Source organism: Oryzias latipes, chromosome 13 (genome assembly GCF_002234675.1).
Source record: "Oryzias latipes chromosome 13, ASM223467v1".
NCBI lineage: Eukaryota > Metazoa > Chordata > Actinopteri > Beloniformes > Adrianichthyidae > Oryzias > Oryzias latipes.
The window spans coordinates 991,749-1,016,512 of NC_019871.2; the positions used below are offsets into that span (position 1 = coordinate 991,749).

General features: G+C 44.4%; 1 protein-coding gene across 3 annotated transcripts in view; it reads right to left on the minus strand.

The window, feature by feature from the left end:
- Positions 1-12,838: 12,838 nt before the first annotated feature.
- LOC101170775 (delta-like protein C) overlaps positions 12,839-24,764 on the minus strand; it is a 62,658-nt gene continuing 50,732 nt past the window's right edge. For all 3 annotated transcript variants that reach the window (XM_023961694.1, XM_011482159.3, XM_011482160.3), the window contains 3 exons: positions 17,415-18,111; positions 17,136-17,211; positions 12,839-14,019 (listed from right to left, as the gene is read on the minus strand). In XM_023961694.1, coding sequence (XP_023817462.1) covers positions 14,014-14,019; positions 17,136-17,211; positions 17,415-18,111 — 779 coding nt within the window. In that variant the 3' untranslated portion in view covers positions 12,839-14,013. The remainder of the gene's footprint in view (positions 14,020-17,135; positions 17,212-17,414; positions 18,112-24,764) is intronic.

Below are 24,764 nucleotides of genomic sequence, written 5' to 3' on the forward strand. Positions count from 1 at the left end.
TTTCACTACCTGCCAGACCAGTTTGGTGGACCAGTTCCAAATGTTCATATCTTATATTGGGGGGGGGCTGATTTGGCTGCTTTATTGCAAACACCCACATTCTGATTAAATGTTGTACTTCTGCAAACGACCACTGGGGGTGTTACAGATAGGAGCAGTTCCTATTGGCTGACTGTTGAAATGGGCGGAGTTATCTCTATCAGGACCAGCCGGCGGGGTTGGTTTGCTAGTGGGAGGGGCCCTTGAGGATGGAGGTCAGGTGCAGTTCAGGTGACTTCCGTGCAGGTCAGCGTCGGGACTTAGAATGCAGGCGCCACAGAAAGCAGGCGCAGCGATGCGCGCGGCGTGGGACGTGCTTCAGGCTGCGTGAAGACGAGGAAGGCCGCATCTTTTGGGATCATCTGATATCTGTCATCGTTCTGGCACAAACTCTGCAGAAACGATCTGCAGGGACTTGCTGCCGATCTGCAAATATGCATAACATCAGATAAGTTGTTTTTCACATGCAGCCCGTCCTGAGAACGCGCAGGAAACGTCCCGACTGGAATGTGTGTGAAAACAAAGCCCCTCCTGAAGTCTCTGAGAAATCTTGCACCGACAGCAGTTAGGCAAAACCAGACCTAGAGTGACCTGGTAGAGTCTACCACTGGATTGGCTCCCATGCTTCTGTGTTCAGATTCTGAAATGTGCAGTGGATTCCACAGAACAGGAGCTTCAGCGCAGCGCTTTGCTAAAAGGCTCCTGACTGAAGGTGCTGAAGGGATTCTCAGTCCCCGAAATGTCCCAACGGTTAACAGCAGATGGAGATTTTAGGGAAAATGGACTTAGATGCAGATGAGCGATGCAGTCCTTCTTCTAATGACCTTCAACCACTTTCACCACGAAAGACTAGAATCACAAACGACCAGCCATTGGTCAGCCGCAACAAGAAATGAAAGCAAACATCTGACCAAACTGTTTCCTCCAGACCGGGACCAACTGCCATCATCTACCGGACCAGGCTCCTTCAGGAGGTCGGCCAAGTGATTACCCAGCAGGCCTCTGGCTTTTGCTTCCTGGTGCTTCCTGTTCCAGGTGGAAGACAGAGAATTCCCCAACAGAGAAGCTTCGTGTGCATCTCTGCAAGGTGAAAATAAAGACGGTTCCTTTTCTAAAGGGGGCTGCCGCTCCAGAGCGTCCTCCGTCCCAGACAGGATGTGGGACCCAAATGATTTAAAAGTTTGCAGAGAAGGTGGGCCATGAATGGGTTTGTTCCCAGTTTTTGTGATGGACCCACCTGCGTTTGCCCACACTGGCGTATCCCTTGTTCTATCCTAGGCACTTTAACGTTGGGAGTGGGGTCATCTAGACCCACTAGACAGTGCTCTGAACCTTTTTTCTTCAATGATTTGTGATCTTCACTGGTGTCCATGGATTACATGAAATCTTTCCACCTTTATCCACCTTTGTCATGGTAGGGAGAACACCTCAATGGAAGGGGGGGGGGGGGGGGGGGGTCATAGTATAGCATAATGCAGGGGTCGGGAACCTATGGCTCGCGAGCCATATATGGCTCTTTTGATGGTCACATGTGGCTCGCAAACAAATCTTTAATTATACTTTTTTTTCATTAGACCAGTCCTTCTCGGGCGCGATGCGATGCCAGAGGCGTGCAGTAGTAGCGGTGCTTAGAGAGAGAAATCTGCGCCAGCGCTATAAGTTTACAATTATCTATTATTTCACAGAGTTTGTACCAACTGGAAACCTGTGAATTGACGTGCCTAAAACTGCGCGCTCCCGTCTCTGAGAAAGAGCGCGCAGATGCGGGGACGGGATGTGTGAGGGAGAAAGCAGGGGGTGGGGGGGTTGTGAGGACAGCAGGTGAATCGCGCAGGGATTGTAAAAACGTAAAACCCGCTGCCCGTCACTCACTGCAGCGTGTGAGTGTGTGTTTGACTCCCCGTCTGCATGTGAGCAGTCTTTGTCACATCTACAGAACATTCAGACCTACGATCACGTTTAAAGTCTCAACGCCTGCATGAAGAAGAAACTCACCACGTATCAACCAGACTAGACCATCAGCAAAACTACCACGAGAAATACTCATCATTTATTAGCAACAGAATAACAATGTTATTAAAAAGAATCCACAGACTTATTGTACTTTAAAAATGTTGAAATTAAATCAAATGCACACATTCATTTGTATTTTTAGTTTTAAACATATTGTCGCGGACTGAGCGGCTGTTGGGCCGCGTTAAAAGTTCTGGAGTTCATTAAACGCATCAAGCAGAGATCTGATTGGCCATCAGTTCTGTCGCTCAGCCTGTTGTTAGGTAGTTTGGACCAATGGGGTTCAGCTATGGGCCAAATAAGGGAAATGGGAGGGCTGCAGCGGGAGCAGGTGAATATAAAGTTGGGAGAAGCGCTCTCGTCTCGGCGGGAGACATTCAGGAGTTGCTGAATTAATTGTACGGCGTTTGTTGCGGTCTGCAGTAATCGGAATTAAGAACCTTAAAAGAGGTTAAGTCTCCGTGCCTCAGTGTGGGAAAGGGGCACTACATTATTGTATGGCTCTTTGGAAATTACATTTCAAAATATGTGGCGTTTATGGCTCTCTTGGCCAAAAAGGTTCCCGACCCCTGGCATAAGGGTTAAAACCGTATGGGCCCCACTTGGCCTTGATGGCTGGGGTTGGTTCTCCTGAACGCCGCTGCAGACCAAACCAACCATCTCTGTGCAGATTGTTTGCAAATGAACTCTGGTGCAGCTCAGTACAGCACGACTGATGCGAGAGTAGAAATGAACCAGGAACATCTGAGCTAAAGGGAGTCAGAAGAAGCTAAAAACTTACTAAAAGAGTTTTTATGGAGCATCTGTAATCAGTAATCTACATGCACAGTTTAGCTCTAATGACACACTTTAGTTGCTCAGAGGCAGAGATGAAGATGCTGATGGATCAGTCATGAGTCCATCGGGGGGCCAGATTATGGTGGATGTTCTGAAGATCCATGCAGGGGAGCAGATGAAGACATTTGAGAGGAAGAACAGTGCCAATCCTCCTGCTGCCTGTCACATCAGGTGGTCCCTCCTCTTCCTCCCAGCTGCTGCTAATGAGAAAACAACCGAATCAGTTTGCTCCCCTGCAGCCGGACGCCGTCCCATTGTTTAATCAGATGTTTCTCCCAGAAATGATTTCCACATCTCATCCTTCAGGAGGAGCCAGCAGAGGTTATCGGCAGCTTCCTCCTCCTCCGCTGAACCCAGTTTACTGGAAGTCCCGGCTAAAAACAGAACAACAGAACAACAAAGCTGCATTCCTGATCCAGAATCCTGGTTTGGGTTTTCTGCAGGACATGATCCTTAAAAGGGCCAAACTTTCACTGTGTGGTGTTTGCTGAGAGAGCGCAGCGTGGACGACTTTGAAGAGTTTAGGTTTGACTGACATCAGTTGAAACCCCTACAGACTTTCTGAGACATCTACTGGAGGATTCTGGACGGCCTGTTTCAGCAGCGACTGAAGCTGATTCCTAAACCTGCTTTGGCGTTCCCATGATGCTCTGCAGCGTTTGCAGGCCGCAGCAGCAGCTTCATCCCTGCGGGTTTTCCAGAGTCATAAAGCTCCGCTGGGGAGATCAAACGGCAGCAGGAGAGCCGCTGCCTCCTTCAGATCAGCCTTCAAACCCTCAGCAACAGGCTGAGAAGGGATCAGATGTGGAGAGGTGTGAAACCACGGCTTCCAGCTAAACAAACTGCTCCAGTTCCCATGGCATTCCTCTGACAAACCACACGCAAACAAACAAACAACGGCAATAAATCAGACTCACACCTCAGACTGAAGGCCGGGGTCGGTCTGCAGGACCCCAGAAATCCGAGACCTCCTCCAGAGTCACATGTGGGTCACGTCTGCTGAGACGTCCCGGTCTGCAGGAAGGATTCCACATCCAACATTCAGGACCAAAACCTAAAGAATGCACTCCATGGTTCCTTCATCGCCTCTACACCGTGAAAACCAAGTGGATTTTTGTTTTTCAAAGTCGGCCTGGAAGGAGGTGGAAACTTCAGACGGACTTGAAGCTTTGAGTTTCCAGTCCTGACTCCTGGTCTGGGAAAGGTCAGCTGTCCAAGTCAGACACGGCGTGAGAGTGAAACCTCACTCTTGTGTTTGATTCCCATTTTTCTCTTTTCTGTAGTTAGGGTGAAAGAGTGGGATGGTACGTGCACAGACAGTAAGTGCACGGACGGTACGTGCACGTAAAGCACGTGCACGTCCTTGTGGTGCAGATAACGGCCTCTCTGCTGCTCCGCTCCCACGGCTTTGATTGATCGCAGGTTGTAAATCTCTCCACCGAACGATTGGGTCACTTTTGACCCTTTTAGCATTTGGTAGCTGGCTTTTCTTAAATAGTCAAAAAAAGGAAACTAAAATGTAATATGAAAACATTTCTAAACTTACTGTCTGGGGTCCGTTTCCGTTGACCTGGATTTAAGGTGGACCGCCTGTTGGACAGATTAGAGCAAAGCTTTGGGTCAGGTTTGGTCGGATGGGGGGCTGTGGGGGTCCTGGAGGTACCTGGTCTGTCGGATGACGGCGGCTGGTTCTGGTCTGATCCTCCATCAGGAGATGCGGGATTTCCCAGGATGCATCTGTGCTGCTCTGCATGCAGAAAGGTTTTTTTTGTCCTCAGACATGATCAGCAGTTTCAGGACTGAACTCTAAACCGTTTTCATATGTTTCTTCAAATTCTAAGGATTTTTGTCTGAATGATCATTCTTAAATGTGAATGTTTTCTCCTAAACCAGTGATAGGATACAAACCCACCTCCATCTTTATCTCATTTCATTCTGTGACATTTTTTGAACCCTGAAACAGACCCAGAGATGGTTCAGTAAGTCAGAAACAACATTTAGTTCAGGCTCTTTTGTTCTGGATCCTTGTGCCTCGTGGATCTGCACAAACGTTTGGATCTTCACGCTGCGGCGCAAACGAAGGTTTGGATTTCTGACGACAGGCAGCAGCATTTGATGATGAAGAGCTTTGACGCCCTGTGTGAGCGCCGAGTGGGTGAGGGAGGGGGGGCAGACAGGTGCAGGGGAATCTGTTAGTCTCATCATCGCCGTGGTAATGTCCTCCTGGTCGCCATGTCGACTCTTCCTCCTGACGAGGTTCCCACGATGGGCAGGGTCAAAGGCCGGCTGTTAGACGGATGTGAGGAGGAGGAGGAGGAGGAGGAGGAGGAGGACATGTTTTCAGCTTCAACAGGAGATCCAGGACGTTTCTGTGAACTTAGGAGACCGTGAGGTTTTAGTGATACAGCGTTGGCTCATTTTGACTCTTTGGGTTGAAAAAAGGCCGCTGGAGCAGCTGACCGTCACACTGAGAAAACGGCGTTTGTAGCTTGACTGCAGTCTGACGCAGCAGAGAGTGTCATACCTGACCAACAGGTGAGCCTGCAGCAGGAACAGCTTGGCAGCTTCTCTTAAAGTTTTTTCTCAAATGTGTGTTTTCTTGGTCAAGCACAAAGACACGATTCTAACAGAAAACCTCAATAAAGCCAAGATTTAACCTGAAGCATCAATAAATGTTTAGTAGTAATCAGGAATGAACCACCTTAAAACCACAGAAGAAGTACGAATAAACCACGCTATTCAACGTAGAACATGAACTGTGTGATTATTGAGCTGTTTAAATGCAATTTATTGTGTCAGTCATTTGAACGGGATGTGTGCAAGGAACACGTGGAAATAAAGTTATACATCGATGGTTCTTGTGTCTGTTAGACAAACGTGGAACGCTCATGAAAAGACACACATTTGTGTTTCAAAGAAATCACCTAGAATTATGGAAGATATAATAATAACTGCGTATGAACTACATAAAGTACATGAAACTGTGTAAGTCTCAACCAACCAAAAACTTTAAACAGTTTATAACCAAATTTCTGGAGGAAGCAGCTTTTATCAGGCAGAGAATCATCTCAGAGCTTCACAGAGAAACTGTGTTTGTGTCTGAAACCATCATGATGATCCACCTTCAGCGTCTCTGGACCGTCTGCTCTGTGCTTCATCTGGGGGGGTTTTGCCCCCATTCCTGCTCAGGCCTTTGAAGCTCCGTCTCCGCTTGAGTCAGGTGGAGCTGCAGCTCCTCCATTCTTTTCCTTTTTGTCGTTAATTTAGTCATTTCAGACAAATAGAGAAGATGGTTTGTTTTTTCAACTAGTGATTCTCTTCCAGAAAATCCACCGGTGGTCTTCATGGGACTCTTGGACTCACTGACGCTGCAGAGAACAGAAACAGACTTTTTTGTGATCTTGACCCTTGACTCCTCGCAGCTCGCAGTTTATCTATGTGTCCACTCAGACGCTTCCTCCAGGGACGACCTCTGACCTTCCTGGGATGAGCAGCTGATTCTGGGGGGGTTAAGGCTCTACATCTCACAGAGCCCCCCCCACGGGGCCCCTAAAACACCAGCCCAGTTTTGGAGCGGCTGACCCGAGGAAAGTCATCATCAGAGGTTTTACTAAAGACTTGATGGTAGGTAGGCAGGTGGGATGCTGTAACCATGGGAACCATCACCTGAAAAGCTCTTCATGCAGGTTTCCTTGTTTAAAGCAGAAACATGGCCAAGAATCCCGACGTCAGATGAAGAAGTTTGTAAGTTTCCCAGAAATTTAAAATTTGTCGTTGAAGGAAAAAACGGATTAACTTTTGAGAAAATGTGTCAAAACCTGAAGCGGAACCAAAACTCACAGGTAAAAAGAAGAAAAGTTTAAATAAAATCTCTGAAAATAAAATGAAAACAAGAAAGAAATAATGAGAAAAATGAAGTTCAGAAAACAGAACTTAGAGACTAAAGTTCAGGCTGAGTGGATGAAAGTGACGGCAAAGTCCTGCAAACAATAAAATGAAAGAGAAAGTCATCACATTTGCAGATGATAACATCCTTTATGCAGAGGATGCTGCTGTCTTCACATCAAAGGAGCTCTTGAAAATGAAGCCGATTGATGAGAAAATGAATTTGGCCAAAAGTCTGAATCAAACAAATGTTAATAAAAATCCAGAGAGGTTGACGTCTAACCTCATCCCAGTAAAGCAGTTTCTCTAGAATGATGTCTGGGGGGTTCTTCAGCGTTAGCCGGGAGACCCCGAAGGATAAATGGTAAACAGAACCGAATGAGAAACCCTGAACTTGGAAAAATCTTGACATCCAAGGCAGATTTTGGGAGTAAACTTCCTGTTTTGTGTAGATTTATAAAGGAGGACATAGAAGAAGCTGATCTTTCTAATTGTAAAAGATTGTAAGAAGTCAAAAAAGAAAAGCAAACACCAGAGAAACAGTCAGTCAGTAGGTTGGTGAGTTCATGGGAATCAGCTCTGCTGCAGTTTGATCCACACAAGCTCAGTCGGTTTACTGGGTTTTATGGCTTTGAGTCGTTGGTTCAGAGAACAAGACGTTTCTCGTGGTGTAGCAAGGATTCTCCCAACTGCTGACACCACAACCCCCGTGATGACCTTTCCCTCGATTTCTCAGTTCCACTTCAAAATGCAGGTTGTTGTTGCTGCTGTCAAGTCTGAACTCCAGCGGAGAGCATCCCGCGGCTCATCCTGGTGGATCTGCTTCCTCCTTACAGGACAAGGTTTCCATGGAGACGTTGTGAGTTCATGAGTGTTTGACAGAAATGTTTGTATTTTCTCAAAAAATGGGTCAAAAAAGGAACGACGAGCCACATTTGGTAAACCAAGACAAACACATCGCGGGTTGTTTGGTGTCTGTGTGACTTCATGAAATCTTCGTCATGGTGAAAACCTCAACAACCAGATGGCGTCCCACACGTCTGATCACTGATTCTGTTCTGGTTCTTCTGCACAGTAGATGACTCCATCTGTTCTAAATCGGCTTCAGAAACCAGTTCCCCACCATCGTAAAAGACCGGGGCATAAACTGCTTTATCAAGTTCATTATTCTGACACTGTGGCCATCAGAAACACACAGCAGAACTGAAATATGTCACAATTTACCAAAAGGTCAGTTAGCATTTGTGGTTCCTGACAACTCACACCAAATCACAACAAAAACACAAAAACAAAGATTACATTTAGAAATAAACCAAAAAATGGAATTTGTAAAACATTCAAATTAAAGGCGATAATTAAAAACCATGAACCAATCACAGTAAAGCAGATTCAACACGGCAGCAGAAATCTTTTCCTGGTTTGGTTTGGAGCGTTTTTAGCTGCGGTTAGTGAACACGAGGACCCAGAACCGCAGGAAAGAGGCTTCAGGGTGGAGTTTCCAGGACTGGATCCTGTGGACACCCCAGACTTGATTGATGGTCTGCTTCCTCCTCACACACTAACTGTCCTTCACAGACAGACTGGGAGGTGGAGTGGGGGGGTCGGAGGTCGCGGACGCTGATGGACTGATGACAGGTGTGTGTTTTATCTCCATGGGGCCTTCGCTCCGCTCACTTTTACCCCTTTCTGCTCCTCATCTTTCACTCTGAGCCGCATTTTCCCAGCATGCCGGAGAGAAGGCGAAGAACCAGAACCAACGCATTAATGTTCATATAAGCAGTGATCGCAGTGTTTTATGCACAGAAATGATACATTAAATGGCTTCTTTTTTTTACAATCACTACAGAGATCAGGAAAGAAAATAAAAAGGTTGAAAGTTTCACTCCGTTGCTCTTCAAAGGGCCTATACCATACAAAATCCATGTTTTGAGCCTTTAAGTGTGTTTTAATGTTCAGTCCTCACTATAATCAACCCCAAAACGGTATTTTGATCCATTCACACAATTCGGTTCACGTCCCGGCTGGGGGACCTGGACCAGAACATCAATGGGGGACCTTTCTGTGTGGGGTTTGCATGTTCTCCCCGCGGGGTTTTCTCCGGGGTCTCCGGCTTCCTCCCACCGTCCAAAGACATGCTTCACAGGTTGATTGGTTAATCTAAATTGTCCCTAGGTGTGAATGTGAGAGTGCGTGGGTGTGTGATTGTGGATATTCTACCCTGTGACAGACTGGCGACCTGTCCAGGGCCTCCCCTGCCTTCACCCACATGTGGCCAGGATAGGCTCCAGCAGCCCCGTGACCTCGAAAGGGACAAAACGGAAGAAGATGAATAAACGAATGAATGAATTCTGAGTATTCCTTTAAAATCCTGCTCTCTAATCCACAAAACCGAGCGGGTCCTCACGAGTTCATGGACCATAACCATTTGGCCTGCAACAACCGTTCGGGGTCTTTTGGGGTCCTGGGACTTGTGCTGACGTCACATTATGTGATTGGCTGTCCGTTGGTCTGATGACGTGTCAGATGGTGATTGGTCTGGACAAATTACGACACTACCATTGAAGAAGATATTAAGCGGTCCGTTGTAAACAAACAGAGCTCTGACATGGAGCGAGATTTTATTATTGTTCTGCTCATTATTAAGTGCATTGCAGCTGAACGGACTTCGGTCTGAACCCTCCTCCGGACCTCACACTATAACAAAGCACCTTCCCTGCCTGCAAACGCGAAGCTAAGAGACTCCAGCTGCTCTGCTCAGAGACACGGTTCTCTGTGGAGCAGCAGGTTCATTCTAACAGCCACAGATCTTTTTACAAAGCGGGTTGTGGCAAAATCTCTATAAACACTACAAAGGATAATGTCAGACACAACTTATGAGGCAAAAGAACTTTAGTTTACAAAAGGAAACGTGAAATTAAAATATGTAGACCCCTAGCAGATCTCCACGCTACGTAGTTTGTCCAAGTAGGGCTACCGTAGTGTGACGTTATCCTCAGTCGAAAGGACCTCGAACGGTTATTGCAGGCCGAATGGTTACGGTACTAACACCGGTGAAGAACAGCCCCTTCTAGGAAGAGTCTGTGATATAGAGCAAAGAACAAGAAACTGTACATCAATTGTTCAGAGAAAACGCCAGGGGGGGGGTTCAAAAACAAAATAAGCTCTTATTCAATTATAAAGCTGAGCAAAATAACACATTTTATTGCTTTTTTGTTTGTATTGGTAGAAATGGAATGTAAGTAAAATCTAATTTGGCTACTAAATCAACAAAACTGGGAGCTTTATTGCTAAATTTAGTCTTCTGAATATAATACTTGGTTAATAAAATCAGGAGATTCATTAAATAAAACTGAGATGAAAATGTATTATCATAATTAACTAAACCAAATATGATATTTTTCCGTGTTAAAGTAAAATGTGAATAAATTTCAGTTTTGATCAGCTTTGTTAATTTGTCCCATATTTTTTCAGTGGAAGCAACGTTTCCTCAAACTGAAAACAGAACATTTTTAGTAATATCCTTTTTTAACCTTTGCATAAACTGATTTGTTGGATCAAACCTCTGAATGATCTTGAATGAAACCTCTTTCACTCTGTTGTTTATTAGATATTTGTTTGGCTGAAGCCAAACCTTTTCCCAACAAACCGGCCCATGAAGTGGTCTTCGGACGGCTTTGTTTTGGTTTCTCTAAGTTGGGAAGCAGAGTTTTCCACAGCAGTTTTCCGTCACGTGAAGCTGGAGTTGGGGAGCAGTAGGAGATCCTTCCAGAGATAGGTGAGGTTGAGGAAACAGGATCAAAAACAACTGAAAAGTCCTTCACAGGAACAGGGGTCTAATGTAGAGTCGACCCTGATGATTAAATAATTACTAACCAATCTTATATTATGATCAAACCATTGTTGGGTAAAGATAGTTTTGTTTTTGTAAAGAATATTTCTATTGTTTCAAATGTCAAACCTGTGTGTGAGGAGAAAAGTTCTGTTTGTAAGTCATGGACCAATAAGCAGCATCTATTTATGAAATGAAGACAGTTTGATGGACACTTTGAAGGGCTTGTAGGTGCAGAGCAGTGAAAAGTCGAGGCCACCAACCTGTGAGAAAACATGATTGGGAAGGAAATTCCACAGAGAGTTTGGATTTTTCAGAAACTGTCTGATCCAATTCATTTTAAAAGTCATAGAAAGTGACAAATAAAAGCTGCTATTATATTTTAGAGCTACAATAAAAAATTCAAAAGGCGCTGAAGCCTCAGTTTGCCTTATTTGATATTTAAAAGCCTATCTAGTAGCTGCACCGGCTAACGTTGAGCTCAGCCAAACTCTGATCAGTCAGAACGTTTACGTGGCTAATCTTTGACTTGTACTTGTCTATTCCCACTTTAGTTACATCTGATTAGTTCCTACATCAGCTAAGATACTCGGTGCCACCGTTTGTTACGGCGATCAGACCTAACAGTAACAGGTCGTTTTAAAGTTAGGTCATCGTCTGCATGAATGTAGTTTCTGAAACTCTATGATTTCTGTGAAGACCAGGACTTTCTGATGGTCACTTTCCCCCTTTTTAAGTTTTTTTTTCAGGACATATGAACGGCTCACTGTTGGATCTTCCAGCAGGATCATGGGCCATAAAGAATCAGAAACTTCAATTTGTGCTTTTGGAATGAAAGTCCAGACTCAGTTGAAGGTCTGTGAAGATCTTGGGGGAAGGAATGAACTGACATGGGAACGACCAGCAGAGGTTTTTGCCGTTATCTTGGCACAGTTGGCGTTTCCATTGTCCTGGCTTGTGATTTAGTGCCTAGGTTACTGTAGCTGAAGGTTATCTTAGAGCGCCCGATAGCCTGAAGGCAGATAGATTTCCTGTGCGGGTTCCTCTCTATCCCAGGATGCATTGGAAGCCCCTAATGCTACCGTTTCCATCAGCCCCTTCTCAAAAACATTTATTTCCCTGTATGTGAAAGGGAAGTGAATCTAAGCTCTGCTGTGTGACGGTTTCTGTTTCCACCTGCTGACTGACAGCCAGCAGAGTTCAGAGTTCAGCCTGAGGACAGGTGTGTTGTGTTTCAGAGCAGGTGAGCCAGAGTCGAAAGGTCCTGCTGTCGCTTTCTGACGCGTGGCAGTAGATATTCATTTACTGAAGAGGCGATACGGAACAACGACCCGGTGAAACTGTAAACCCAAGAACGGAGGACGGAGACTGACGGGCTTCAAAGGACAGAGCTGTAGACTTACTGAGCCGTTGGCGCACAAGTTTTCCTCTTCGGGGTTTACGGCGTTGACCGAAACAACAGTTATCAGCTGAAGAATCAGATTATCCCACTTTCTACCACCTCTCCATGGGCAGGTCGAGACTAAAAAGACCTTCACAGACAAAAAAAAGGCCACAAAAGACAGAATTCTGTTGGGCTTTTCCATTCTCTAGCATAGTTGGTTTGCACTTAATTCTGAACTTTTAGTTCTAGCATGCATTAGCATTTCTTTAGTGTTACGTTTCTGTTTGTTGGCCGTCCTTCTTAGTAGCAGTTTTCAGGTGGAAGAGAGTCGTGACATTTTCAGATTCTATGCCGCGGTCTCAGATTCTCCTAATGTTTCCTGTTGCTTCTGATTTCCTTTAGTCGTTTCTCACATCGCCTGACTATGTTTGCATTTAGCAAATCATTTACATCTTAGAGCTATTCCATCGTCAATCACTAAAAGCATCTTTTAGTTCTTCTGCCAGAGTGGACCCCTTCTTCCAGAACCCTCTGTAGTGTGGACAAACACACACACACACAGTCACACATAGTCACACACAAAATCTAAAAAAACACACATAAATACACAGAGACACCCAAACAAACACATAGACATGTAAACACACAAACCATGATCACACTCACTCAGAAAGACACACACAGTTAGATGCACACATACATACTAACACACAGTCACACACAAAGACACACACTTCTGAAATGGACCTCAGCTGTGCCACAAACTATAGTTGACCTTCACCAGAATTTACCAATAATTTACCGTTTACAAGTTGTTGCCCCAAAAAAAAAAGAATAAAAACAAAATTAGATTTTTTTGCTTTTTTGTTACTCATTTATGAAAAATATATATTTCTTGATTCTGAAATGAGACATTGAACACATCAACGTAGACATATATATACAGTTATCTTCCATAAATACAAAATTATGTACAAAAAGCAAAAAATTAAATAGGAAAACTGTAGTCTGAAAGATATGTACACATTGCATTGCTTCTTAAATTAACAAAGACAGCCAAGATAGTATAAAAGCATCAGAAATGACAGATTTTTGGTATCAAATGGAATAAAAACAACTGCTTTAACTGCTTAAAAGAGGTTCGGGTTATCTTGATGTAGATCAAGATGATGATTTCCCTTCAGATCAATCTGATTCTGCTGCAGGAAGGGAAGCTTTTATTCCATACAGGTCTTAAGTTAGATGTGGTAGAAGATGGCTGAAGTTAGAGGAGGTGTACATCTAAAAAATGGTTAACACTTAGAAGATTATCAGCTTATAAGGTGAAGGATTGTTCTGTCTGAGTTCCAACTGAAAACTTGCTCAGATGGGACTACTTTTTGGAAGAGGAGACGAGGACCAGCTTCAGACTTGGGACAGAACTGTGCTGTAGAGCAGCTCAGCTCTGGTGGGACTTCCTGGTCTCCGTGGACAGAATAAGGTCAGGTCTTGCCTCCAACAGTGGCTTCAAGGCCTAGCTGTCCGGTCAAGAGGCACTTTCAGGTTTAGTGATTGTAAGGCTAACGCGGCCGTTCCAGCGGACAAAGACCCGCCGCACCGGAACAGCTCAAAAACAGTCACTCACAACCCCTCAGGATCAGCAAAGTTTGGGTCGTTTGACCTAAAATCTTGTTTCCTATTTGTGGTCAAATGGCACACAGTATTTAGGCAGGAGAGCTAAGGCACCAGACCTGTTCATTTGTGGACGTCAGGCTCATGTTAGATGTAAAAGAGTTCAAACACTAATGTCTGAACTTACTATTTGCTGTATAGAAAAGGTTGATAGTGCAAACATTGCAGGACATTCGGTTGTTTTTCTCTCTCATTGTCAGAATCAAGGGGAATAGAAAGTCTTTTTTGTTTCCATTGAGCAGCAGCGATAACGCCTAAATAAACACTTATATGAAGAAAGGATCCTCTGGATGTACTGTCTTCACTGAGAAGTTTCAGGCCTTTAGCGTAAAAAGTTCCTCTGCTGGTCTGAAACTCATACCTGGGAAGGAGACAGAAGCAGCAGTTAGTCATCAGCATACATGATATCCTCAGGCTTTCTACCACTAACTCATAGGGCTGGGAAAAAGATTTTATGCTTATGAATCTATGAGATGACATTTAGATTCATAACATGTAGGAATTCATTATAATATACTGTAATTCCTGCTAACTTAAGGCGGGAAAACTCTTTGCTGTCTTTAACCCTTTCAACGCCAGAGCTTTAGTTCCAGTGTTTGCATTCTTTTGAACACCGTAACTCTTCAACTATTTTCGCTATTAACGCATTTCCAACGGATTCTGAGGCGGAGAAGAGCAGCCTTGCGCTGACATGTAACACTTTACAGCAGTTGACGTAAATCAGCCAAGTCTGATTGATCATAAAGTGTTGAATAACAACCGACACGAAAAGACGCTTTTCTTTTAGTCAGAATCAGCTGATTCAGATTGATGGAGAAAACAGTTCAAGATTCAAAGACCGTCCTGTTTCCCTTCAACATCTTCAGTGCTAAAGTGTTGATGGCAGTAGCATGGCTAAAATAAAATCAACAGGTTTTCCGATGGTTCACTCCAAGATGACATGAAAACTGTTTTCTCATACAAGCAAAAAGGATTCATGCAGAAGAAATTTCACCGGTCATTTACAAAAAAGAAAAAAAGAATAGGAATCAATCATAAATCCAATCACATCCATCCATCATCCATCCATCCATCCATCCATCCATCCATCCATCCATCCATCCATCCATCCATCCATCCATCCATCCATCCATCCATCCATTCATTCATTCATTCATTCATTCATTCATCCATCCATCCATCCATCCATCCATCCATTCATCCATCCATCCATCCACCCGTTCATCCATCCATCATCCATCCATCCATCCATCCACCCGTTCATCCATCCATCATCCATCCATCCATCCATCCATCCATCATCCATCCATCTGGTATATCCGCTTCCTCCCGTTCAAGGTGACAGGAGACCAGAGCGTACCCAGCTACTGCCAGATGAGGGCGGGGTTCACCCTGGACAGTTGGCCAGTCCACCGCAGAGCCAGTCACGGCCTTGTGAATCTGAACTGAATGGGTTTTAGAGTTTGGCGGTGATACCCAGCCCTGTGACATCACAGTGAGTTAAGGTGCTACTTTAAAGTGAACTCCATCAGGCTTTTGCTCACAAACCTTTTCTTTTCCTCTGCAGATTCCCTGATTACTGAAATATAACATCAGTAAGATTCATCGATAACAGTTGACCTCAACGTGGCCAAAATGATAAAGGGGGGGGGGTACTTTAGGGGGGGGGTCAACCCAGGGTCAGATGACTTTTATTCCATTTCTGGGTGGCGTCACAATCCAGCTCTTTGATACAAAAATCTAACAACACTTTAGTAAATATAATTCAAATGATAAATAATCTATTCTAGTTGTTAGTAAAGCATTTGTCACAACTGCCCTTATGGCACATTTATCACAGGAACAGCACTTTGTACAGTCTGCAGGATTTGGAGGGATTGAAAAACATTTTTTATAAGACACACCTGCGCCTGACGTACTACCCTCATACATGTTATATGGGCGTTCACTACAACCCGCAGCGCACATGTAGCCAAAATGAACATTTTCTCTCCCGGGTTCAGTGAGCATCTCTGATCTTGAGACTTAGTACAGGTTTGACCCTTTTTCACCGAATGGACGGTCCGTTTCCACCCGTGAGGATAGTTGGGACACAGACTGTAACGGTGAATGTTTCTATTAGTCCATTGGACACTTCATCAGCCAACTGAGGAGCCCCACAAGGTTCCATTGAGGGACCCATATTTTTCTCAACTTTAGTGCCTTTCAGTTCAATCTTAACATTCTTTATTTTGAGTTTATGACATCTTGTTCCAAACTGTTGCCATAAAACAAAGAAACTCAAATCTGACATTCAATGAAAAGCTCAGCTAATGGCACAGAGTTGAGGTGAAAGCAATTATTACACTTTGATCAAAAATGGTCGTATTTATCCTGGGAACTTCAGAGAAAAGGTGATTTGATGTTTTTTGATTATTATAATGTCTTTTTTAAAAGAACAAGTCAGATTGTTCAAATGAAGGTGAACCATTGAACATGCACTGCATGAGACACCAGTAACAGACTGAGCAAGGCACAGTTTAGGAGCATTTTAGGTAGAAATGACCTGTAGAAAAAAACAGGTTAGTTCAGATACACATCCATGTAGAGATGATCTTTTTGACAAATAACCATGACCTGGAAGGAAGCAAGTGGGAGGGGCTGAGTCACCACTGCTTTTGAGAAATCAATGTTTTCTTCTCCTTCCAAAGGCTGAAAACAGAAAATATTTTGGCAGAAGTGTCACGACCTTTACTTGACCTGAGTAGACGGTTGACTGTTGATTATGAGTCTAGTATCTAACGAGAACTGGACGGATGCAAGACGGTTCATTTCCAGCTCCAACAAAATCTAATCAATTCAGTCGCCATTTTTTGGCGATACAGGCGTCGCCATGTTGGAGCCAGACGTCTTCAGTAAGCAGCGACTGGTCTGAGTCAACATTTCTATGCCAAGCACTTGGGTAAAGTTTGATTCCCTCTCAGATGATCTTTTTATCTAACACGGCGACCAAAATCTGTAATGTCAATTGAAGCTGTTTGATGCATCGGGAGCGGTAGAAGACGTTTAGACAGTGATTCCTTTAGAAATGTGTTGCATAGCAAATTATGACCATGAGCATGTTTTTCTAATGCCCTGTCCATTCTGCAGAACACAAGTTCTGAAATAAAAAAAAATAAAAAGTGTTTTTCATAATAAACCCTTGACTATGCTGCCGCCACAGCGATACGCTCCAACCGCCTCACAAATGTGGAGCTTGGCGCCTCCTGGAAGCGTCCAGGCGAGATTTATGATTTGAACTTCCAAAAAGCTCAAACCTGTTAAGCAGACAGTTTTAAGGCAACAATAGAGCCAAACTTCACCACTTCTGTGAGTCTTTTCAGCTGATTGTCAGTAAAAAACAACATTTGCTCTCATTGGGACCAAGTAAAGATCAGACTGCAATGGTTTCATGGCTTTAACACAAACTAGACTGCAGCGTTGATGCGAGAGCCTCACCTCGGTGGCAAACACGCGCTGCTCCATCGGCTCGGGGATGAAGAAGACCCGGTGATATAGGCTGTCCTTTGCAAAACTGAGAAGGGGACAGTCACGGATGAGTCACATTTGATTTGACAGTCGTACTGCGTGCAGCTGTGCGACAGAAACACCAGACAGATCAGATAAAGACGGCAGACAGGCAGCCGCATGTCTTCACGCCACGCCAGCAGGCCGTGGAGATGGGACGGAGCACAGAAACACAGATAGCATCAAACCCTCACATGGTTATAGCCTTACAGGTCGAACTTGCTCGTCTCCAGGTGCTGCTCCTCTTTTGCCAGGTTGCAGCCTGCCAGGTTTCTCTTGAACACAGAAATGTCGCCTCCCTTCTCTGCCAGCGCCGCATCTTTATTGGACACTTTGAGGTGACCCCCAGGAAGGAGGAAGGACTCCTTCTCCTTCAAGCTGCTCCCATTGTTGGGTATCCCTCCACCGATCACTGCATTGCGGTTGTTGACCGCCTCCAGATCGTTCTTCACAGATGTCGAAATGGCGGCGAGCTCCCTGCTGCGGCGCAGCTGCCGCAGGATGTGCACGGCGGCACACACCAGCATGGACAGAGTTATCAAACCCAGTGTGATGGCTGCAACCAGTGCAGGAGAGACGCCTTCCTTTTCAGGGGGGTAGAAGTACTCACAGTGATTACCCATGAAGCCTACAGAACACTTGCAGACTGGGCCGGTGAAGTGGACATAACAAGCGCCGCCATTGTGGCAGGGGAACTGGTCACAGGGGTTTCTGTGTTCGGAGCAGTCATTGCTGGTGAAGCCCAGGGGGCACCTGCAGGTGAAGTTGTTGACGCCGTCCACGCATGTGCCGGCGTTGAAGCAGGGACGGCTGGCGCAGTCATCGATGTTGGTCTCGCAGCGGGAGCCCGTGAAACCGAGCGGACAGCGGCACGTGACCTGGTTCATGAGGTCCAAACACTGAGCACCTGCAGAGAGCAGAGGGAAGGGGTCAGCAGCGGAGGGACACCCTCATCCACAAGACCAAGACAACGGCAAAACAACCACCGGTCCTCCAGATGGAAGGAAGCCCGGATGATGTCCACAGAAGCCCCAACAAGAGGATCCTCAAAAGGGATCCATTGTTGTTCAAAGCAGTCAGGTTAGGTTCTGCTGAAGTCAGCGGGACATCATGACCCCCATCAGACCCAGAGGTTCAACTTCTTAAAATGTATGAAAGTCTTCTTTTTAACTATGCTGACTTTTCTGAAAAGTTTTAGAAAAGGAAAGAAACTAATTTTTAAAAATATTTGCATCAGCTTTAGGAAATTTACCCCACAAGAGAAGGAATTGATAGGAACCAAGGAACATAGGAGAAACAAACAACTTTTACACCAAAGTTCCACGGGACAAGTGGAGGTTGGACCGTCTATCCCAACTGGCAGAGGAAGACGTTGAAGATGAGTTCCTGTTTGGATGTTTGAAACCTGGATTCTGGCAGCTGGAGGATTTCTGATGCATCTGGCAGCTTTGAAGCACCAAACAGCAGATATTGGAGATTTGTGGACGGACACACCGGAGGTTCAGAGTCGGACTGAGACAGTCGGAGGTCAACCAATGGCAGAGCGCTTGAACTCTTTGAACTGGTGCAGAAAATGGAGGAAAACTAGAGAGAAAAGTTTGCTTTTCATTTCATCCATCCATTCATAAAATTGAGTCAAACAAACAGCTTCCAACAGTATGAAGATAATTAATGAAAAACTAAAAATGAAAAGAGCGAAAATGATCCCAAAACTTCAAATGACAACAGGACGTTCAGGAATCAAGAGGCGGATTTTTCCACCTAAATGTTTGAGACGGAAGAGAAAACTTTCTGACTCTTCAAATCTCACAGCAAAGACGACCTCCACAGCGTCTGCAGCTCCATGCAGAGACCTCTGCGGGGGAGGAGGGGCTTAGGGAGGCAACATGAGTCTGTGCTCCTCCAGCCATCCCTTAGAAACATGAAGATGAGGTGATTCAAAGCGTGGTGTGTCATTAAAGTCTCCCGCTGAACAGGCTTGAGATGAAATGGGGAGAAAGTGAAAGCAATCGTCCAAAAAGCGGGGTTTGCAACAAGACTTAGAACTTCCTGAACATCGACTGGTTTGTAATGTAGAAAGATTGAAACGATTGGGTTCAGCTGGAAGAGCTACCCAAGGGGATTCCCTTAAAGTCAAATCATTTTTCTTTTGTTTCTAAGAGTGTAGAAATAAAAGCAAAAGATAATCAAGAGATGTCTTTGAAGTTTATTGTGTGGACAGTTTTGTCACTTTGGTGAGATCCAAAAGAGGGAATCTTCCATTGGACAGAAAGAAGTCAAGGCTAAAAAGCGAGTTTATCTTGGGTTAGGAGTAGTATTGCTCTGATCAGATTTGGTTTCAATAGGTTCAAAGCGAGTATTGGGTTAGGAACAACAATGATGTTAAACAGGCTGAATGTGGAAGGAAGTCCTAGAGTGTAAAACGACTATCAGAAGTTACATTTAAGGATTTTTAAGAAGATTTAGAATCTCATTTAGGACCACATGTACACAGAAAATGAAACAGCCAGAGTTTGCTTCCTCTACACATGAGATCCAATCACCACGAACTTATTATGAGCTAATAAGCTGAGGTGAAACGATTTACAATCACGGATGTATGACACCGTTTTTTCTGTTGTTAGAGACAGGAGGTCACACCACGTTAACGAGAAAATATTTAGGACCCATTCACCAGAATTTAAGACAACTTAATACTTTTTAAGGCCTTATTTTAGTAAAAGTAGGTTTAAGACCTTTTCAGAATTTTTAAGGATCCACGGATCACCTTTGCTTCCAAAGTTTTACCAGGCCTGATTCTTCGTCTGGGAGAATTTATTCAGAGTAGCTGCTGGGAACAAAGATTTCACTGAGTTTAGTTCAAATGTGGTTTGTAAATCAGAAGCTTGGATCTCCATGCAGACTCTAAACAAAGATAAAAAAGAAAAATGAATGAGACGGAAATATTGGAGGAACGAAAACATCCTCATGGTTTTTCCCTCTATGATAAAAAAATCAGATTTCTGTTAAAAAAAACCGTATTGAATTGTGGAATAAAAAACGACAAATGCTGCAGAGCTGCACAAAGTTGCACAATCCATCCATCATCCAACATCCATCCATCCATCCATCCATCCAACATCCATCCATCCATCATCCATCCATCCATCCATCATCCAACATCCATCCATCCATCCATCCATCCATCATCCATCCATCCATTCATCCATTCATCCATCATCCATCCATCCATCCATCCATCCATCCATCATCCATCCATCCATCATCCATCCATCCATCATCCATCCATCCATCCATCCACCCATCCATCCATCCATCCATCCATATCTGCTTAGTCCTCTGCAGGGTCACAGCACCACAGTCCAGTTGGTTTCCCTGCTTTGTGTCAATGGTCGGCTTGCAGAGGTTCTCCAAAGCCCGGATTGGTGGATTCTGGGTCATACGGATCTAATACTAAACATGTCATTTTTCCAAAGCTCTGACGTCAGTTATGTAATCCGACACGTTACAAATGTAAACAATGGAACTGAACTGCAGAAAAAACAGACAAATGTAAGACATGCTTTTAGCTCTAGAAGATGACATCTTCCTCTTTCTTTAAAATTATGGAGGACGTGAATCTGGACAGGGAGACTTCGGATGAACAGAACAATCAAGATCCGGCACGGATTCATCCAGAACCGCTGCTGTGAGCAGACTCAGAGAGTCTGTGTTGCAAACCTACAAATCCTCCACAACATCTGCAGTTTTAAGGTGTACTTCATTGGTTTAATTCACTGAAAACATCTTAGATTAACGCATTCCTGGATTAGGATTTACCAAAGTTTCAACCTTTGCTGGATTGTCAGGTATAGTTTCTGGATGAGGATAAAATTATTTTGTGGTCTTATGATCTCTGGAAAAACACCAACAAAGATCTGAACGAGAAAAAAACTAATGCCACGTCTAACACTGTTTCTTTCAATGCCTCCTTTCTAGAACTCAGTCATATTTACAGTAGGTTTAAATACAATCGATGCTGAAAGCAATATTCAGATTTGTGTAAAAGGTTGAGCTGCACAATCAGCCTTTAGCCATCTGGGGAAGAAGGAATTTATGAAGTTATGAGGGAACACAGCCGCTCCGCTGTACTTCATAAAGACTTTATATTTCTAAAGCTGGTTAGTTATACACATACTTTGAGTCTGTTCATCACTTTTTTTCCACGTGACCAAAAGAAGAGCTTGAAGAGCTATTTTTGCTGTAAATTTCAAAACTTTCAAGAAGGAAATGTAAATGTTAGAAGCAGAAAATCTGAAGAAGTGACCTGCAGAGGTTTCAGAAAAACAGGAAACTTAGAGAAACTGAGGAATCTGCCTCCCAGATGTTTCTGTGAAACCCCAGCTCCATGTTTGGTGGAGTGCAGCAGCTGTGATGCAAACGCATCAACAGATCCAAACATTTTCTGGAGGCGGCAGCTCTGAATGCCTGTTTTTTCTCCCCTTTTTAAGGCTCGTTGAAATGCTGGAATGATTGCCGTTAAGATGAACTGGCGGCGCTCTCTGCACGCCAATGAGACCCTGAGCGAGAGCTGAATGCACGGATGCAACTGCCAGAGACGCCAGGGATGCCACTCTGTCTCCTACAGGTTTGACCAAAACCATAATCCAACAAACGAGTTAACAATGATTCAATAAAGTTCATTGTGTCTATAAATTATACTTAGTTCTTAAATTATTTTACTATCAGACACTGGTTTGTTTTTGTCAAAGGTACCGACATGTTTTGGTGGAATACCTTCCGCCTTCATCAGAGTCGTCATCAGGTGGCGGTGTGTGACGTCTTTGTGACTCCGCCCCATAAAAATAAAAGTATACAGGAAACCGACTCGCACAAACCAATATTAATTATGGACATCGGAACACCCCACCACTCACAAAATATCCGTCGTAAGAACCTTATTTGATCGTGCAGAACTGGTAACGGACGCGGAGGACAAAACAGAAGAGAGGAAACACAAACAAAACGCACCAACCAGGTGTCAGTATCCCAATGGGCCATAAAGAAGGGACAAAAACAGGTGGAGCAGAGGAAAAACAAGGAAACTGACAAGGAAATCAGAACACAAGGAATGGTTACATTACCATACATCAGAGGAACAACAGAACGCATCCAAAGGGCCATAACAAAACATCACATCAGCCCCCCCCCCAGTTAAACCGTATAAAAAACTCAGGCAACTACTGGTTCACCCAAAAAACAAGACTGAGCAAAATAGGAAATGCCTCGTTATTTATGAAATCCCATGTCACACCTGCAATAAAACATACATCAGAGAAACAGGACGCACGTTCATCACAAGAAAAACGGAACATCAAAAAGAATGAAAAAGGAAACAAAGAAAATACTAACAAGAGCCAGACCACAACAGGCAGTACAAGAAAACATGAAATCAGCATAATGGACCACTGCAAACATGAAAACCACATCATGGACTGGGAAAAGGCCAAAGTCCTCTGACTGAAGACAACAGACACCACAGACGGATCATGGAGGCGGTGGAGATACCAAAGCGAGCCCACAACCCAAGAACCGCGATGAGGGGCCATTCCTGCTCTCCCAAACCTGGAGCAACATCCTCCAGCAAAAAATGGACATCAAGGGGCGGAGTCACTAGTCAAAGTCTGACAGGTGAGTCCGCCTGAGTCACAATAATCTGTTTTTAAAGACGTCAGATCACCACCACCTGATGACGACCCTGACGAAGGCGGAGGGTATTCCACCGAAGCATGTCGGTACGTTTAACAAAAACTAACCAGTGTCTGAGAGAAAAATAATTTAAGAACTCAAACGACTTAACACTTCTGCACCTAATCTGGATTAGTTCAGGCAGATTTATGGCAAGGACAGATCAAGGGACAGACATGGTCTGTAGAACAAGAGAGCTGGAATTCTGGCCACTAGAGACTCTTTTCTACTAAACTAGAAGGAGTTGAAGTTTGGAGGCCTGAACAAAACTTTCCATTCCCACCAAATTCTGGCTCCCAAACTGGTTCATAACAGGAACCGGGTCTTTACTGGTTCAGAGGGAAGAAACACTTTGCACTGATTTCATCAGCATATGGGGGGGGGGGTAAGGAGGGGGGTTTGGCAAAAAGTACTGAAGAACAATGTTTAGACGTTAACAACCAACTTGGTCTAATGAAGAGAAGCTGTCATGTGACATTATGGTCCTCCTCTGCATTTCTACATAATTTAAAGAATGTACATCAGACAAAGTCCTGATGAAAAGATGATGAAATCAGGACAATTCTGCATAACATCAGCAGAAACTCTAAGGACACAATCAATTCTGTCATGTTTAAAGTCTCAAATGTTCTCCGTTTCTTCCGTGTGATAGATGATGTGATGTCACAGTCCTGACTCATCTCCTGTCTGTGGAGAACTGCTTCTTTGAAAGATCTGGAATGGAACCAGCTAAAAACAGAACCAGCAACCTTTTAGTCCTGTTTGGGTCAGTTTACTGACTTGGTCCAGTGGTACCAAAGCCTTTATGGAGGCGTGATCGTTTGCTAGTCAACACCTTCTCCATCTCGTCATGTGACGTGTACGCTCTGGTAAATTTGTTGATTCTTTTCCTCAGGTTGTGGTTCTTTGGATTTGTGCTGAACTTTTCCCCTGAACTTGTAGATCATCTCACTTCCACCACTTTCTGTCTTTGGTCTTCAGAATAGCTCCATCCATGCTGTTGCTAAACTGCACAGTTCAGTTTGGACCTAAAGCCCAGGTTTGCTGTAAAAAATACAAAAGTTTTCACACCTTCATGAACATCTAAATCCTATTTTATGAAAGGTTTCTGGAGAATAAGTCAGGGTTTGTTGGAAACGATCTTTTATAGCTCAGTGACCAAGTGGTAGAGTGTCCAGATGGGAGGATTGCGGGTTTAAACCAGCAGGTCTACTTTAGAATTAAAAAAGGGACACAATGGCTCCCTGCTTGGGATCCTCCATGCTTCAGCATCTAGCTTTGGTTCAGATCCCTAAGGGGCGGGGTCAGATGTTCTGAACAAGCTTCCCACTCAGGTGTGGCAGAGCCAACAGGCCTTCTTATGTTTAGCCTTTATCTGTTCCAGGTCTAGATGTTAGTTCCTAAAGTATCGCCAGCATCTTTATGATGGGTCTTAGTTTATGAAGTGAGGATTTGGGCTCCACGGTGGTTGCCTGACAGCAAGAAGGCCCCTGGTTCACGTCCCGGCTGGGGGACCGGATGTTCTCCCCGTTCATGTGTGGGTTTTCTCTGGGGTCTCCGGCTTCCTCCCACTATCCAGAAACATGCTTCATAGGTTCACTGGTGACTCTAAATTGTCCCTACAGTCCCTAGTGTGTGATTGTGGCCCTGCGACAGATGTCCCCTGCCTTCGGCCCACGAGTGGCTGGGATAGGCTCCAGCAGCCCCGTGACCCTGAAAGGGACAAAACGGTTTAAGAAGACAAATGAAAGGATTTGGACGTAAAACAGCTTCGGTCAGATGGACGCTGCTGAAGAATGGATGAAAACATCTGCGGGGATTTGGGAAGATGCC